Here is an 18009-nt window from a genome sequence, read left to right as displayed (position 1 = left end):
CTACTCTCTGCACCTTCCCCCAATAAGTTGACAGAAGCAGATGCAAGCACCATGTTCCTTTCAACACTTGCCCATTCATAGCAGCTGTATCGGGTACTACAGCTTAGGCTGGGTTCACACCATTTTGCAATACAGTTCACTTATTGGGTTTTTGATTTTAAAAAAAACAAAAACGGATTCCTCAAAACCTGACGAAACTGTATCGAAACGTGTGTACAAATTTTTATCAGTATAAAAATATATCAGTATGCGGTTTGAAAAATGATGTCCGGTTGCATCCGTTTTTTAAGAAGAAAAAAAACGTATATGTCTTTAACTTTTTGTTCCATTATGAATAAAGTTTCACTTGTTTGATTGAAATTCCAAGAAAAAAACTGTGCAAAGTCAAAAACCGTATGGAACTGTACACACATACGGTTCTGTACAGTTCCCATTGACTCCCATGTTAAAAAAAAAAAATTGTATACGTTTCAATACGGTTTTTCACCCAGACCAAAAACCGTGGTAGACTATGGTTTTGGGTACAGGAAAAAAACTGACAAAACCGTACAGGAAGCAAAACGGACACAACCTGATGCATCTTTTGGCATACGGTTTTCAATGGAGAGTCAATGCATACGGTTTTTAATACGATTCCGAACGGTTTTCATATTGAAAACATATACGGGAACTGTATTGCAAAAACGTGGTGTGAACCCAACCTTAGCCTAATTCAAAAAGTGATCACGGCAGCCACCATCAGCCAAATCTCTGGGGTGCAGGAAATGACCCATACAGAACTGATATTAAAGGGGCACTCCGGTGGAAACCTTTTTTTTTTTTTTTTTTTTAATCAACTGGTGCCAGAAAGTTACAGATTTGTAAATGACTTCTATTAAAAAATCTTAATCCTTCTAGTACTTATTAGCTGCTGAATACTAAAGAGGAAATTATTTTCTTTTTAGAACACAGAGTTCTCTGCTGACATCACGAGCACAGTGCTCTCTGCTGACATCTCTGTCCATTTTAGGAACTGTCCAGAGCAGCATATGTTTTTTACTGGGATTTTCTCCTACTCTGGACAGTTCTTAAAATGGACAGAGGTGTCAGCAGAGAGCACTGTGCTCGTGATGTCAGCAGAGAGCTCTGTGTTCCAAAAAGAAAAGAATTTCCTCTGTAGTATTCAGCAGCTAATAAGTACTGGAAGGATTAAGTTTTTTTAACAGAAGTCATTTACAAATCTGTTTAACTTTCTGGCACCAGTTGATTTAAAAAAATAAAAAAAAAGTTTTCCACTGGAGTACCCCTTTAATAGCTTTTCTTTAGAACAGGCCATAATTATCATTTTCTCAGAAAAACCCTTTAATTCAAACCAGAATATCATCTACATAAGATTTGTATATTCTCCTTTTATTCTAGTGGGTTTTCGTTAAGAACCTGTGTCCTTCAACCTTCCAAACACATACTTAGGTTGTATGTATATCAGTGTTTCCCAACCAGGGCGCCTCCAGCTGTTGCAAAACTACAACTCCCAGCATGCCCAGACAGCCGGAGGCTGTCTGGGCATGCTGGGAGTTGTAGTTTTGCAACAGCTGGAGGCACCCTGGTTGGGAAACAATGATGTATATAGTTACAAGGCTTAAAGGGGTACTCCGGTGAAAAAACTTTTTTTTTTTTTTTTTTTTTTAATAAACTGGTGCCAGAAAGTTAAACAGATTTGTAAATGACTTCTATTAAAAAATCTTAATCCTTCCTGTACTTATTAGCTGCTGAATAATACAGTGGAAATTCTTTTCCGTTTGAAACACAGTGCTCTCTGCTGACATCTCTGTCCATTTTAGGAACTGTCCAGCATAAAAGGAAATCCCCATAGCAAACATATGCTGTTCTGGGCAGTTCCTAAAATGGACAGAGATGTCAGCAGAGAGCACTGTGCTCATGATTTCAGCAGAGAGCTCTGTGTTTCAAAAAGAAAAGAATTTCCGCTGTAGTATTCAGCAGCTAATAAGTACAGGAAGGATTAATATTTTTTTTAATAGAAGTAATTTACAAATCTGTTTAACTTTCTGGCACCAGTTGATTAAAAAAAAAAAAAGTTTTTCACCAGAGTACCCCTTTAATGGCAGCTTGTTCTCATTGGTCTGTCATAAGGGCTGCTTAGCAGGTAAATCTGATGCCCACTACATAGACCTAACTAAAGAAGAACCCTACAGCCCTCTGGTCACTATGACACAGGTGAAGAACCCAGATGTCCAGCACATGGTGCCGTGGTGTTTGATCAGACATGATAAGTTCTTACCAGTTTAAATATTCTTTACATAGACAAATGACAAGAACCAGCAACACACTGAGACGGGGGGGGATTAGGCACATGGACAGTCATGTAAAATGGTCATCCTTCTCTAGTGTCCCATTGCTGTGTACACAAAAATCAAAGATGCACGTGTAGTACCATGTATGGAAGGATGAGCCAAAACTAACAAGGATATTCAAGTACAGAGTCCCCATAAACACGTGTCGACACACTGCTGCATGCAATGGGAAGAGCCGAGGCGCGTTCTTGGGGGGGTCTGATGGCTGGCATCAGCCACTTATTCCCTATCCTGTGGATAGAGGACAAGTTTTTAAATGCTGGAGTACTTTAAAGGGGTTCTCCGTCAAATCAACTGATGCCAGAAAGTTATACAGATTTGTAAATTACTTCCATTGAAAAATCCTAATCCTTCCAGTAGTTATCAGCTGCTGTATGCTCCAGAGGAGGTAGTGTAGTTCTTTCCAGTCTTACCACAGTGCTCTCCGCAGGCATCGTAGTCCGTGTAAGGAACTGTTCAGAGTAGGATTTGCTTCTGCTCTGGACAGTTCCTGACATGGACAGAGGTGGCAGCAGAGAGCGCTGTGGTCAGACTAGAAAGAACTACACAACTTCCTGTGAAGCATACAGCAGCTGATAAGTACTCAAAAGGATTAAGATGTGTAAATAGAAGTAATTTACAAATAAGTTTAAAGGGGTGCTCTGGTGGAAAACTTTTTTTTTTTTTAAATCAACTGGTGCCAGAAAGTTAAACAGATTTGTAAATTACTTCTATTAAAAAAATCTTAATCCTTCTAGTACTTATTAGCTGCTGAATACTACAGAGGAAATTATTTTCTTTTTGGAACACAGTGGTCTCTGCTGAATCATGACCACAGTGCTCTCTGCTGACATCTCTGTCCATTTTAGGAACTGTCCAGAGCAGCATATGTTTTCTATGGGGATGTTCTCCTACTCTGGACAGCTCCTAAAATGGACAGAGATGTCAGCAGAGAGCACTGTGCTCGTGATGTCAGCAGAGAGCTCTGTGTTCCAAAAAGGAAAGAATTTCTTCTGTAGTATTCAGCAACTAATAAGTACTGGAAGGATTAAGATTTTTTAATAGAAGTAAATTACAAATCTGTTTAACTGTCTGGCACCAGTTGATAAAAAAAAAATAAAAAAAAAAAAGTTTTCCACCGGAGTAAAAAGATTTGTAAATTACTTCTATTTAACCCTTCCAGTAGTTATCAGCTGCTGTATGCTCCAGATATACTACAGAGACATTTGTGAAGTTCTTTCCAGTCTGACCACAGTGCTCTCTGCTGACACCTCTGTCCGTGTCAGGAACTGTCCAGAGTAGGAGAGGTTTTCTTTGGGGATATGCTTCTAATCTGGACACTTCCTGACACGGACAGAGGTGTCAGCAGAGAGCACTGTTGTCAGACCGGAAAGAACTTCATAATTTTTTTCTGTAGTATACAGCAGCTGATAAGTACTGGAAGGCTTCAGATTTTGAAAGAGAAGAAATTTACAAATCTGTTTAACTTTCTGGCACCAGTTGATTTGAAAACTTTTGTTTTCCACTTGTTTCCACCAGAGTTTCCCTATAAGTCATTGTTTCCCAACCAGGGTGCCTCCAGCGGTTGCAAAACTACAACTCCCAGCATGCTTAGGAAATACTACCTTAGGTATTCCCAGTACCAACAGTTGAGAGCATGCTACTCATTGCTCAGTTGAGAGCAAGGCTGTCTGGGCATGCTGGGAGTTGTAGTTTTGTGATCACTGGAGGCACCCCTGTTGGGAAACACTGCCTTAGGTCTTCCCAGTCCCAACAGTTGGGAGGACGCTACTCATGGTAGAAGACCCCTCAACTTTGTTCATTTATCATAAGTGACTCTTCTCAAAAGTACTGTATACCCTTTTGTATTAAAAAATGTTCTTTGGGTTAATTTAAAGTTTTGTGGCATAAGTTGAAATTTCCTTGCAGGACATGGTAACACACAATACATCTATTGAGCAATGGGACTTCATGCCTCGGGGACTCCTTTGTGTACTGTTAATAACCCATGCGACTCTGCAGTCATTGGCAGTCATAGCTTCTATCACAGTGGTCTACAACAGTGGTTCCCAATGCAGTCCTCATGCCCCCCCCCCCCCCCAACATTCTGGGCTTTTTCTACAAGTTGTAGTTCTCCAGCTGTTGCACAACTACAGTACCAGGCAGGGATGTTGTAGTTTTACAACAGCTGGAAAGCCAATGGCTGGGGTCCACCGATCTACTATTAAAGGGGTATTACGGGCAAAAACATTTTATCCCCTATCCTGGGATCTACCTGCAGCACCCGCATTCTATGCGGGGACTGCGTCTCTACTTTCGGAAACCTCCGGGTTTCCGGGACTGGGGACGTGACATCATGCCACGCCCCCTCCATTCATGTCTATGGGAGGGGGTGTGATGACAGTCACGCCCCCTCCCATAGACATGAATGGAGGGGGCATGGCGTGACGTCACGTCCCCAGTCCCGGAAACCCGGAGGTTTCCGATACTGGAGATTCAGCACCCGCTGGGTGCTGCAGGTAGTTTGCAGGGGGTCCCAGCAGCTTGGCCCCCCCCACGATCAGACATCTTATCCCCTATCCTATGGATAGGGGATAAAATGTTTTTGCCCTTTAGTACCCCTTTAATCCACTACTATGGTACCCCCCTCACTACGATATGAAATGGTACATTGAGGGTAGATTTGGTACTCACTACCACACAGGTCTCCAAAGACGTAGTAGCACTGTTCTGAGAAGGTGATCTTGTTGACTGTGTGCCTGAGGTAGCCATGCTTCAACATACTGCTGGCATATTTTCTAGCTTCCCGACGCTCTTTGAAGCCTTCTACGTGAGTGTACAGCCAGTCTACTACATCAGCACCTGTAGGGACAACCAGACCAATGAGACGTTACAACAAGGACTGTGTAGGCCTAAAGATTTGCGCCTATACATTGTACCAGGATTACAGCGATCCCCAATGAAAATGCATCGTTCAGCGCATAAAATCCAAACCACTACATGATATTCCAATGCCATTCAAACTCCGATCCGATGCACTGAAAGACTTAGGTCTACTACATATTTCCGAAATCATTTCTCAAAACGTTGCTATAAAGTAAGTAGTTTAGTAACAGTAATATTCTGTGTTTTTTGGGCAAAAACACTAATGTCAACCCCACATTCGCCGCACAGCATTTTTTTGTGCAAAAAATGCAGCGATCAGATGTTAGCAGGGAGTCAATAGGATCCACTTTGCCATCTGAAGCGGACGAGCCCGCCCGCAGGAACTCCGGCTAGGACTACACAAATTTAGAATTGTGGACCTGAGGAAGGTGCCAGCGAGCGCCGAAACGCGTTGTCCTGTTTTTACTGTCTTGACTTCTTTTTTCAATAAAAGTTAGTCCTGCATAAGTGCTGGCTCATACCGTTGCTTGACTTCAACCATCGCCATCTGACAGTAGCGCTCTCAACATACCCCCCATTTTTACTCCTCCTACTTTGCCATCTGAAGCTATGGAATTTTTTCAGGGAATCTTGGCATTTTTCTCCTATAGACTTCTATACAGAGGGGAAAAAAAACGCTAAGATGCAATGTGGATTTGACAATGATGTTGGGAGTCAATAGTAAAGTATGAAACACCAGACACACATGATGTTTTTATCATTTGCTTTTTTTTTTCCATGTTGAGGGTATGGCGTTTTTGTCAGGAAATCTTGGCGTTTTTTTTCCTCTATGGGAGGAAAAAAAAAAGCCTAAAAACAACGCAATGTGGATTTTCAAACTTTAAAGGGGTTATCCAGGAAAAAAATGTTTTTAATATATATCAACTGGCTCCAGAAAGTTAAACAGATTTGTAAATTACTTCTATTAAAATTTTTTCATCCTTTCAGTACTTAGGAGCTTCTGAAATTTAGTTGTTCTTTTCTGTCTAAGTGCTCTCTGATGACATCTGTCTCGGGAACCGCACAGTTTAGAAGCAAATCCCCATAGCAAACCTCTTCTAAACTGGGCATTTCCCGAGACACGTGTCATCAGAGAGGATTTAGACAGAAAAGAACAACCTTAACTTCAGAAGCTCTGTGCAGTTCCCGAGACAAGCAGAGATGTCAGCAGAGAGCACTGTTGCCGGACAGAAAACAACAACTCAACTTCAGCAGCTGATAATTATTGAAAGGATTAAGATTTTTTAATAGAAGTAATTTACAAATCTGTTTAACTTTCTGGACCCAGTTGATATAAAAAATAAAAATTAAAGTTTTTTCCTGGAATACCCCTTTCATTTCCCCCTCCTCCCCCCAATTCTTCAATAGAAATCCTTGAGCCACACGATGACAGAAACACATCACTTGTAATTTATAATAAAATATAACAATAAACTTGAGAAAAATCCACAAAAACTGTATATTGGGAGTGCAAAATGAGAGGGCAGTTTTTTTTATTTTTTGTTAAGTTAAAAAGAATACCAAAAATAAGTTGTACGCAAAGCTAACCATACTGAAGTGGATACATCTGCGAACAGCCCTGAGGTCACATTATGGGTCCATTTAGTAGGAATGGTCCAAGTGGAAGACAGTAGCTGCTCTCACTATCCTGCTAGTTGCACATTTTTTGTTACACCAGAAGACTGTCATGAAAGCCTTAATAAACCCTTCCTCATAACATTGAATGGGATCTGCAGGAATAGGATTGTATCCTTACTAGCACTCTACAATCCAGGGATACAGAAGACCTCCTGCGGTGACAAATAATCACACATGTACAGCTGCCCGGCTCAAAGGAAGAAAGAGGAAAGTGATCCGGGAGTGTAAATGATACACAGCGACCTCTGACCTCTATCCAGTTACAGCAATCCTTATGGAGCTGGAGTTTAATTACGGCCGGTCACGCTCATTTAACTCTGCTTCATTGTGACGGCAGATACAAGAGGGTGATCCGCAATGTATTGCGCAAATACCGATTTAATCCTTATACATATTAAAGGGGTCATCTCATCACAGGGCTGTGAAAGTAAATGGCCCCTGGGACCACTGGGAAACAGCATTTTTGCAAAGGGAATTTGATCAAGAATTCAGGATTAGTTTAAAATATAGAAAGTAAAATGAAAAATAGAAAAAAAGACTATTTAAAACCTCATACAATAGGGGGGATTTACTAAAACTGTCTGTTTTATACTGCAAAATGAGATGGACAGACTACGAATGCACCAGATTTATCACGGAAACTCAGACTGTTGGATTAATATGTAGTCTAAGGTTAAAGTAACTATAAGGCTAAGTTCAGACTACGGAATCTCCGGCCAGAATATTTCCGCCCGGAGATTCCGAGTGCGGCCAGCGCTGACTGAATCAGTCGGCGCTAGGACCGCGCGGACACTGTAGTCTCCAATAGACTGCAATGTGTTCCACGCGGATTTCCGCCTGAAGAAAGAGCAACGCCTTTCTTCAGGCGGAAATTTCCAAGTGGATTTTCCGTTCATAAATTCCGCTTCACAAATTCCGAAGTGTGAATTTGTGAACGGAAAACCATTCACTACACTATACATTTTAGCAAGCGGAATTTCCGCCTGCAATTTCGCTTTGCTAGAATTCCATAGTCTGAACCTTGCCTTAGTTGGCTTACTTTAGGCAAATGTAAAAATTGTGGTGCATGTTTTTTACTTTATTAGTTTTTTTTTTTTAGCTGATTTTACATGTGAACAAGGTCTCATACTATTTCTGCACTTGGCATAACATCTTTTTTGTTTTCGTTTTTTTCGACGAATCTGCCACCGTTGCAGACTTACGGCAGACCCAATGTTAGCGTAACTCACAGAGGAATTCCCGCAGCGGGTAAAGTGCTGCGAGTTACGATCGTGTGAACCTGCCCTTAAAGTGGTACTCTGTTATAAAAAAAATGTTTTAAATGAACTGCTGCCAGAAAGTTAAACAGATTTGTAAATTACTTCTATTTAAAAATCTTAATCCTTCCACTACTTATCCACTTCTGTATGCTCCAGAGGAAGTTTTTTTCTGTCTGACCACAGTGCTCTCTGCTGACACCTCTGTCCATGTCAGGAACTGTCCAGAGCAGGGTAGGTTTGCTGTAGGGATTTGCTCCTACTCTGGACAGTTCCAGACATGGACAGAGGTGTCAGCAGAGAGCACTGTGGTCAGACAGAAAAGAAATTCAAAATTAAGACAACTTCCTCTGTAGTATACAGCAGCTGATAAGTACTGGAAGGATTAAGATTTTTTTAATAGAAGTAATTTACAAATCTGTTTAACTTTCTGGAACCAGTTGATTTAAAAAAAAAAAAAAAAAAACATTTCTACCGGAGTACCCCTTTAAAGTGCTATAACAGGAGGCCTCATACATTGCAGAAAGGGATAATAATCACATGGTTTATATTAGGATATGTATCTAGTTCACTATTTTAAGCATTGTGCAAATGACCTACCAATGACCGCATTGGATATTGTAATCTTTAGCCACATACGGTCTCGGATTTCCAGTCCTGAATCTGGCAGTTGCATTACTTTCACTATAGTCGCCATGTCGCTCTTCACCGATAGAGAAGACTCTTCCAGTTCTGGATTAATATAAGGTAAAAAGAGTTAATTTTTGACACCTTGAATAATTTGTAATTGAAACTAGTGCAAAGAGAAATGTGCTCAAATCTGGGACCACCAAACCTAAGATACAAATGGATTTATATGGATTTGTAATAACATATAAAATATATATATATTAATTGTAGAAAGTTTGGAGGGCACAGCTGTTTCCTAATATTCATGTATTGCTGGATGGTGGAATTATATTTTGCGGTATCAGTGGCCGTAGCGGCTTGTTGTATACTTCACTGCCGTGGTGCTAAGTGTTACAAAGTGCTAGAATTTGTATATATAATCTGAAGAAAGTTCACCTGCACTCACCGGTCTTGTGGTAGTCTGTTTTCCGGATTATCCGTTATGCTGGGAGACGAATGGATGAGGGTGCTCAAAGGCTAACAGACATTTTCGCGCACAGCCGTGCGCGAAAACGGCTGTTAGCCTCTGAGCACCCTTATCCATTTGTCTCCCAGCATGACGGATAATCCGGAAAACAGACTACCACAAGACCGGTGAGTGCAGGTGAACTTTCTTCAGATTATATATAGAATTATATATATATATATATATATATATATATATATATATATATATATATAATTATATATATATATATATATATATATATATATAATTATATATATTTTATATATTTATATAATTATATATATATATAATATATATATTTTATATATTTATACATATATATTTTACATATTTATACATAAATATATATTTTATATAATATATTATATATATATATATATATATATATATATATATATATAGATAGATAGATAGCAAGGAGGAGCAGCACACCAGGAATGCAAAGGTGTAGCGGGTGCAAGCGGGCCCAATCGCAGCCCGGGTCACTGGCAGCAGCAGTGTAGTATAGTAGAATAAAGTGTCCCGCAGCACTCCAGTAGTGATCAAATTAGGTTTATTACCTCAAGGTAAGATACAACGTTGTATCTTACCTTGAGGTAATAAACCTAATTTGATCACTACTGGAGTGCTGCGGGACACTTTATTCTACTATATATATATATATATATATATATATATATATATATATATATATATATAATACTGTGGCCTTATTACGGAAATATCTCACAGAAAATACTATATATATATATATATATATATATATATATATATATGGCTTATTGCACCATCACACTGATTTATTACCTCAGAGCCTTAGCTTATTACCTAAAAGTACTGTTTATGATTTCAGAGTATTAGCATATTACCTCACAGCACTGTCTTACTATCTCAGCACACAACGTTACTGGCTTTTTACTAATTTACAGTACTGGTTCATTATCCTATGGCACCAGTTTATAATCTGAAGCACTGATTTATTACCTCAGAACACTGTATCTCAGAGCACTCCAATAGTGTATTATTACCTTACATCACTGACCACACAGCACTGTCCTATTATCTCACTGCACCTTAGAGCACTGTCTTATTTTTTCCAAGTACTTATTACCTCACAGCACTGCTTTATTACCTCCAAACATTTACTTACTGTGTGAAAGCACTATCTTATCGCCTCACACACAGGTTTATTACCTCACAGCACTGCTTTATTACCTCCAAACATTTACTTACTGTGTGAAAGCACTATCTTATCGCCTCACACACAGGTTTATTACCTCACAGCACTGCTTTATTACCTCCAAACATTTACTTACTGTGTGAAAGCACTATCTTATCGCCTCACACACAGGTTTATTACCTCACAGCACTGCTTTATTACCTCCAAACATTTACTTACTGTGTGAAAGCACTATCTTATCGCCTCACACACAGGTTTATTACCTCACAGCACTGCTTTATTACCTCCAAACATTTACTTACTGTGTGAAAGCACTATCTTATCGCCTCACACACAGGTTTATTACCTCACAGCACTGCTTTATTACCTCCAAACATTTACTTACTGTGTGAAAGCACTATCTTATCGCCTCACACACAGGTTTATTACCTCACAGCACTGCTTTATTACCTCCAAACATTTACTTACTGTGTGAAAGCACTATCTTATCGCCTCACACACAGGTTTATTACCTCACAGCACTGCTTTATTACCTCCAAACATTTACTTACTGTGTGAAAGCACTATCTTATCGCCTCACACACAGGTTTATTACCTCACAGCACTGCTTTATTACCTCCAAACATTTACTTACTGTGTGAAAGCACTATCTTATCGCCTCACACACAGGTTTATTACCTCACAGCACTGCTTTATTACCTCCAAACATTTACTTACTGTGTGAAAGCACTATCTTATCGCCTCACACACAGGTTTATTACCTCACAGTACTTATTATCACTGAGCACTGTTGTACTGTCTCACAGAATTTTCTCGTTACCTCACAACACTTTTCTGAGAACACTGGTTCATTGCTTTACAGCCCTAATTTACTATCCTGACCTATGGCTATGGCATGGTGCTCATAGGTGCTAAAAAAGACCAAGAAATAGGTCTCTATATAACGTAGAAAAGAACCCTTGAACAGCCATGTTTGTTAGACAAACAATGGAGTATCCCTACATCCATATAAAGATGAATCTGTATTTCAGGTTTAGTGGTCCTTTATACAAGACTGGTTTATTGTGCTGACAAGGTCTGCAGACAGCGTTGAAGGTGCTGGGCGGCTGATATCCATGTAGGATACATAGAAGCAGAAAAGTTGTGATTGCAAGAGCATTGCTTAAATAAGCTAGATCTATCCAGGTCCAAACTAGACTATTTAAGGTGACCAAAAGGGATTTCCTTTAAAGGGGTACTGGAAAACTTTTTATTTTATTTTATTTAATTAACTGGTGCCAGAAAGTTAAACAGATTTGTAAATTACTTCTATTAAAAAATCCTAATCCGTCCACTACTTATAAGCTGCTGAATACTACAGAGGACACAGTGCTCTCTGCTGATGTTTCTGTCCATTTTAAGAACTGTCCAGAGTAGGGGAAAATCCCCATAGCAAACATATGCTGCTCTGGACAGTTCCTAAAATGGACAGAGATGTCAGCAGAGAGCACTGTGGTCAGCAGGTCATGTCAGTGTTCCAAAGAGAAAATAATTTCCTCTGTAGTATTCAGCAGCTAATAAGTACTGGAAGGATTAAGATTTTTTAGTAGAAGTCATTTACAAATTTAACTTTTGAGCAGCAGTTGATAAAAGAAAAAAAAAAGAATTTCCACCGTAGTACCCCTGGGTACTTGGTTTACAATAGCCTGATACAGATGTATTTTAAAACGTACCTGTCAGATCCCACAAAAAAATTAAAAATATGTTACTCTGTACCTAATCCTGACCATGTACATCTGTCTTTTATGCCTCTATCACCTATATTTATTATAAAATCCCTCTTTTCATTAGCTCACAGTGTTAGAAATCCTCTCAGGGAAAGGGGGCGTGTCCCTCCCTTGTGGTGGTGGAAGGTGATTGGTGTGTGGGAGAAGGGGGTGTGTCCCTCCTTTGTAGTGGTTGGAGGTGATTGGTGGGTCTACTCATGCAGCCTTGTCCATGAGTCATCTCTTCTCTATGACTCATGGACAAGCCTGATGCTGCTGCAGTACTGGTTAGTACTGGCATATTACAAAAGGTCTTTCATTTTCATCAGTAACAACATATAAAAGGTTTTTGGATCTGATAGTGCTTATTTAAGGCTGTTAGTTAGGGTCATCAGGTCTGCGGGAAGGCTGGGACTTGAAGACGTTAGTAATGGTGTAAAAATACTTCCACATTAGGCTAATGTGAACCTAGGCTAAAAGGAAAACTCCACATTCCTATAAGGCCGTACAAGTAAAGGGTTTCTCTGTTTGTTAGTAGGATCCTTTGGCAATAAGCCGATTGCAAGTTGTCCCTTTATTGGGACCCCCAGCGATCAGCTGTAATCTGTACGGAAACCTGCAAGTAAGTGCTCAGTTTCCCTGCAGCGCCACCACAGGGTAAATTAAGAATTACACAGGACAGGAACGATTATTCACAGCAAGTGAAGCTCTTTCTGCTCTTCAATCTGGCCAAGAGATGAGGATCCTAAACAGAGGATCCCTCTCTATTACATTACAACTTGCAAATAGGGTAATGTGAAAATGGGGTTTCTAAATTGGACAACCCTCTTAATAATAATACACTAAGTACCAGAGAAGAACCTACAGAAATTTTACATATGGAACATCCGCAGCGTGCTTCCCACAGCTGAAATTCTGCTTGCAAATTTTCAGCTACGGAATTCAGCAAGTGAAATCCCTGCAGCGGAAAATCCGCAAGTGGATTATGTTGCTAACCCATTGAATTAAATGGGTTCCCCTTCGGGATTTTCCTCTGCATAAAATTCTGCTTGAGGAATTTTACAGCAGAAATAATTTGCAAGTGGAATTTCAGCAGCGGATGCGCTATATATGACCCTGTCCTTAAGGTACGTTCACACGGGGGGATTACCTGCGAAATTTCCGCAGCGTATCTGCAGATTTACAGATTTTCCTTCGGGCCCATTAAAGTCAATGGAAGCAAAATCCGCTGCAGAAATTCTGCAGGTAATCCACCCGTGTGAACGTACCCGTAAAAAAAATTTCGGGGTTTTTCTTTTCCTCTGCAGGTACATCCGCACAGCAAATCCATATCACATCCTACAGATTTTGATAAGGATTTGAGATTGTGGATTTTACAATGAATGTCAATATATAAAAGAAACAACATATTTGAAATCCATATTCTATTCTATGCATTTTCACAGCAAAATATGCAAAAAGAGATGAGGCTGTCCGGGCATGCTGGGAGTTGTAGTTTTGCAACAGCTGGAGACACACTGTTTGGAAAACCGTGTACTACAGAATATCCACAGTATATCGTCCCAATATGAACATACCCCAAAGGACAACCCCTGTCCATCAGAAGGCTTTTTCCATGCTACTAGCTTAAAGGGGTACTCCGGTGGAAAAAATATATTTTTTTTTAATCAACTGGTGCCAGAAAGTTAAACAGATATGTAAATTACTTCTATTTAAAAATCTTATTCCTTCCAGTACTTATCAGCTGCTGTACTCTCCATGGGAAGTTCTTTTTTTTTTTTTTTGAATATTTTTTTTCTGTCTGACCACAGTGCTCTCTGCTGACACCTCTGTCCATGTCAGGAACTGTCCAGAGCATGATAGGTTTGCTATGGGGATTTTCTCCTTCTCTGGACAGTTCCTGACATGGACAGAGGTGTCAGCAGAGAGCACTGTGGTCAGACAGAAAAGAAATAAAAAAAAAAAGAAAATAACTTCCTGTGGAGCATACAGCAGCTGATAAGTACTGGAAGGATTACGATTTTTTAATAGAAGTAATTTACAAATCTGTATAACTTTCTGGCACCAGTTGATTAAAAAAATTCACCGAAGTAACCCTTTAATGAATTTCTAAAGTCTCCTCTGACCACAGGTGTCACGATCTACACAGGTCACTGGTTTTCAGGTTTATTGCCCACAGAAATGTAAAACCTGTAGGGTTAACGTGACTCCAAAAAGAAGCATTTATCTAAAGTGACAGAAATTATTAGCTGAAAACCCAAGTGGACAATACCCAGCACAGGTCAACACTGTGACGGGACATAAGAAAACAGATCCCGGTTACAAATGTCCCCTTTGAATAAGAAAGATGATACAGCATCACCTCCCTCTTCAAAAAGCATGACCGCAGACCCCGAACAATGGGAATGACATCTCCACCTGCTGAGGTAAAAGGCGTATACGGGGATCGGTCATCTGACACCTACATAGCAGTTATCAGAGACAATAAAAAAGAGTATATATGCCTCAGTGCTCCTACAACTGCCCTGTTACTACTACTATTACTACTACCACACAGTGCACTTGAGGTACACTTGGTGCTTTTTGTTAAATGGACTCCCATTGGTCACTCATTGTACCATTTAGCATTGAGGATGTCCACAAATACATGTAAACCCTAAAAAAAGAAACAACTACTGCTGCTCTAAAGTCAGGGCCGGTTCTACCTATAGGCAAAATAGGCAGCCGCCTAGAGCGCCTTCTTGATGGGGGCACCGCCCATCCAGCACCACCGTGTCACCCCAGTAGTAAGGTAATTACATGAGAAGGAGGTTTGTTACAGTACGTCACCCCAGTAGTAAGGTAATTACATGAGAAGGAGGTTTGTTACAGTGTGTCACCTCAGTAGTAAGGTAATTACATGAGAAGGAGGTTTGTTACAGTGTGTTACCCCAGTAGTAAGGAGATTACATGAGGAGGAGGGTTGTTACAGTGTGTCACCCCAGTAGTAAGGAGATTACATGAGGAGGGGGTTTGTTACAGTGTGTCACCCCAGTAGTAAGGAGATTACATGAGGAGGAGGGTTGTTACAGTGTGTCACCCCAGTAGTAAGGAGATTACATGAGGAGGAGGTTTGTTACAGTGTGTCACCCCAGTAGTAAGGAGATTACATGAGGAGGATGTTTGTTACAGTGTGTCACCCCAGTAGTAAGGTGATTACATGAGGAGGGGGTTTGTTACAGTGTGTCATCCCAGTAGTAAGGAGATTACATGAGGAGGAGGGTTGTTACAGTGTGTCACCCCAGTAGTAAGGTGATTACATGAGGAGGGGGTTTGTTACAGTGTGTCATCCCAGTAGTAAGGAGATTACATGAGGAGGAGGGTTTGTTACAGTGTGTCACCCCAGTAGTAAAGTGGGGGGTGTCAAAGGGTGAAGCCAATGGGCAGGGTCAGGGGGCAGCACAATTAGCTTTCACCTAGGGTGGCAAAAATCCTAGCACCAGAACTGTCTACAGTGGCAGCAGCCACACTCCCTTATGCAGCAATTGTCTATGGCTACAGAGAAGTGATCTCATTGATGTCCACTCGCTTTAGCTGTTGTTTGCTGTAGGGGATCTGGACTTTGAATTGAATAACACTACTAAAAATCAGGTATCGATGGAAATAGGAGGGCAAAGGTATAACAAGTGACCAATGTAGGGTTATTTAGCAATAAATAATTGGCTGCCCAGGCATGCTAGGAGTTGTAGTTTTTCTACATCCTTAGGGCCACAGTTTGGAGGCACTGCTTAACACCAATGGGCAATGCATCTTGGGCCAGACAAAATATCAATATGTAAAACTAAGCTACTTTAATGATAGCTAAAGGGGTTTTCCATGACTTTTTATTGAAGGCCTATCTTCAGGATAAACCATCAAAAGCTGATCAGTGCCTGATCGCTACCGATCACTACCGAGCAGCTGTTTGCCAGGTTCCCATATTCTCAATAAAGCAGAGCAGGAAGCAAACAGCGCCGTACATTGTGTAGTGGACATGCTGGGTTACTGCAGCTCAGGCCCTTATGAAGTAAATGGGAGCTGAGCTGCAGTAACCCAGCACGGCCACTATACATTGCATGGCGCTGTCTGCTTCCGACTCTCTTCACTGTGCATGCGCGCACCCAAACAACTGGTTGGCAGGTGTTGAACCCCTATCAAACAGATATTTATGGTTTATCCAGATGATCGATGAAAAAAGTCTCAGAAAAGCTCTTTAAATTAAATAGTCCGAAACAGTCCAGTACTCCACCAGAAAACATCTTATCCCCTATCCAAAGGAGAGGGGGAAAAAGATGTCTGATCACAGGATCAGCTTGGAGCTTCCATGTTCGTGACGTCATGCCACGCCCCCTCCATTCATGTCTATGGGAGGGGGCGTCACAGCTAGTACGTAGCCGTCACGCCTTCTCCCATAGGCATTAATGGATGGGGCATGATGGATGTAGTCGCCAGTCATTCGGCACGGAGCGGAGTTCATTCCATGCACCAGATGACTGGGGTGCCGCAGCGGAGATCGTAGGGGTCTCCATCGGCGGGACCTGCGCGATTAGACGTCTTATTCCCTACCCTTTGGATAGGGTATAAGATGTTTTCCGGCGGAGTACCCCTTTAAATTATAAATCCCATCACAGCTGAGCATGCTGGGTCTTTTAGTTCCTTTTCAGGACACCTCTGCTCTACACCATTCCACTACACATTGTATGGCGCTGTCACAGTAACCTCTACATCTACTGATAAGCTACATTTATCTGTTAGTTGATCTACTTGGAAGCGACAAGCAGAAGGCAGGATAGCAGGCACAACCTTTTGCTTGTCTGGTTAGCAGGATTGTGGGTTTGGGTTACACTGCTGCCCCAGAGCAGGATCAGTCCTGCGCACAGTGCGGGGGCTGCAGTGTGACTTACTTTCCGACTCAGGTATAGAGCTTGTTAATGAGGAGCTGGTGCATGTGATGATACTCATGGAGGGGCTCATACCGTAACGGGGGTATGTTCCCGTCAGGGCTGAGGTATGAGTGATCCAGGCGGCCGGGTCTATTGGTCTCACGGGTTCCGCTATAGATAGGACATGGGGGAACAAAAGAAGACAAAGTTACTGCAATGAAAAGAAAACAGGACAGAATATGCCCTATGCTACAAGATGCATTTATCTATTTCAGTGTTTCCCAACTAGTGTGCCTCCAGCTGTTGCAAAACTACATCTCCCAGCATGCACGGACAGCCGAAGGCTGTCCGGGCATGCTGGGAGATGTAGTTTTGCAACAGCTGGAGGCACACTAGTTGAGAAACGCTAGTTCATATCTACCAGTTTTTTTTTTTTTACTTTTAAAGGGGTACTCCGCCCCTAGACATCTTAGATGTCAGACAAGATGTCAGATCGCCAGGGTCCCTCTGCTGAGGACCCCGGGGATCGCTGCAGCAGCACCCCGCTATCATTACTGCGCAGAGCGACATCGCTCTGCACGTAATGACGGGCAATACAGGGGTCGGAGCATCGTTACGTCACAGCTCCACCCCTCGTGACGTCACGGCCCGCCCCCGTCAATACAAGTCTATGGGAGGGGGCGTGGCAGTCACCACGCCCCCTGCCATAGACTTGCATTAAGGGGACGGGCCGTGATGTCATGAGGGGCGGAGCCATGACATCACGCTGCTCCGGCCCCTGTATCGCCCGTCATTACGCACAGAGCGAACTCGCTCTGCGCATTAATGATGGCGGGGTGCCGCAGCGGCGATCCCCGGGGTCCCCAGCAGCGGGACCGCGGCGATCTAACATCTTA

General features: G+C 41.5%; 1 protein-coding gene and 1 long non-coding RNA gene across 5 annotated transcripts in view; one reads left to right on the top strand and one right to left on the bottom strand.

Annotated features, from left to right (window-relative positions):
* DVL1 (dishevelled segment polarity protein 1) overlaps positions 1–18009 on the bottom strand; it is a 257194-nt gene that overhangs the window by 24543 nt on the left and 214642 nt on the right. For 2 of the 3 annotated variants that reach the window (XM_056543323.1, XM_056543326.1), the window contains exons 11-13: positions 17135–17284; positions 8750–8881; positions 5025–5192 (exon numbers count right to left, since the gene is read on the bottom strand). In XM_056543323.1, coding sequence (XP_056399298.1) covers positions 5025–5192; positions 8750–8881; positions 17135–17284 — 450 coding nt within the window. The remainder of the gene's footprint in view (positions 1–5024; positions 5193–8749; positions 8882–17134; positions 17285–18009) is intronic. The other variant, XM_056543325.1, reaches the window with a different exon arrangement.
* LOC130293983 (uncharacterized) overlaps positions 1–18009 on the top strand; it is a 55661-nt gene that overhangs the window by 28305 nt on the left and 9347 nt on the right. The window lies entirely within an intron of this gene.

This window comes from Hyla sarda, chromosome 10, assembly GCF_029499605.1.
Source record: "Hyla sarda isolate aHylSar1 chromosome 10, aHylSar1.hap1, whole genome shotgun sequence".
NCBI lineage: Eukaryota > Metazoa > Chordata > Amphibia > Anura > Hylidae > Hyla > Hyla sarda.
The sequence above is the reverse complement of the archived record's forward strand: the minus strand, read 5'-3'. Positions and strand labels throughout refer to the sequence as shown.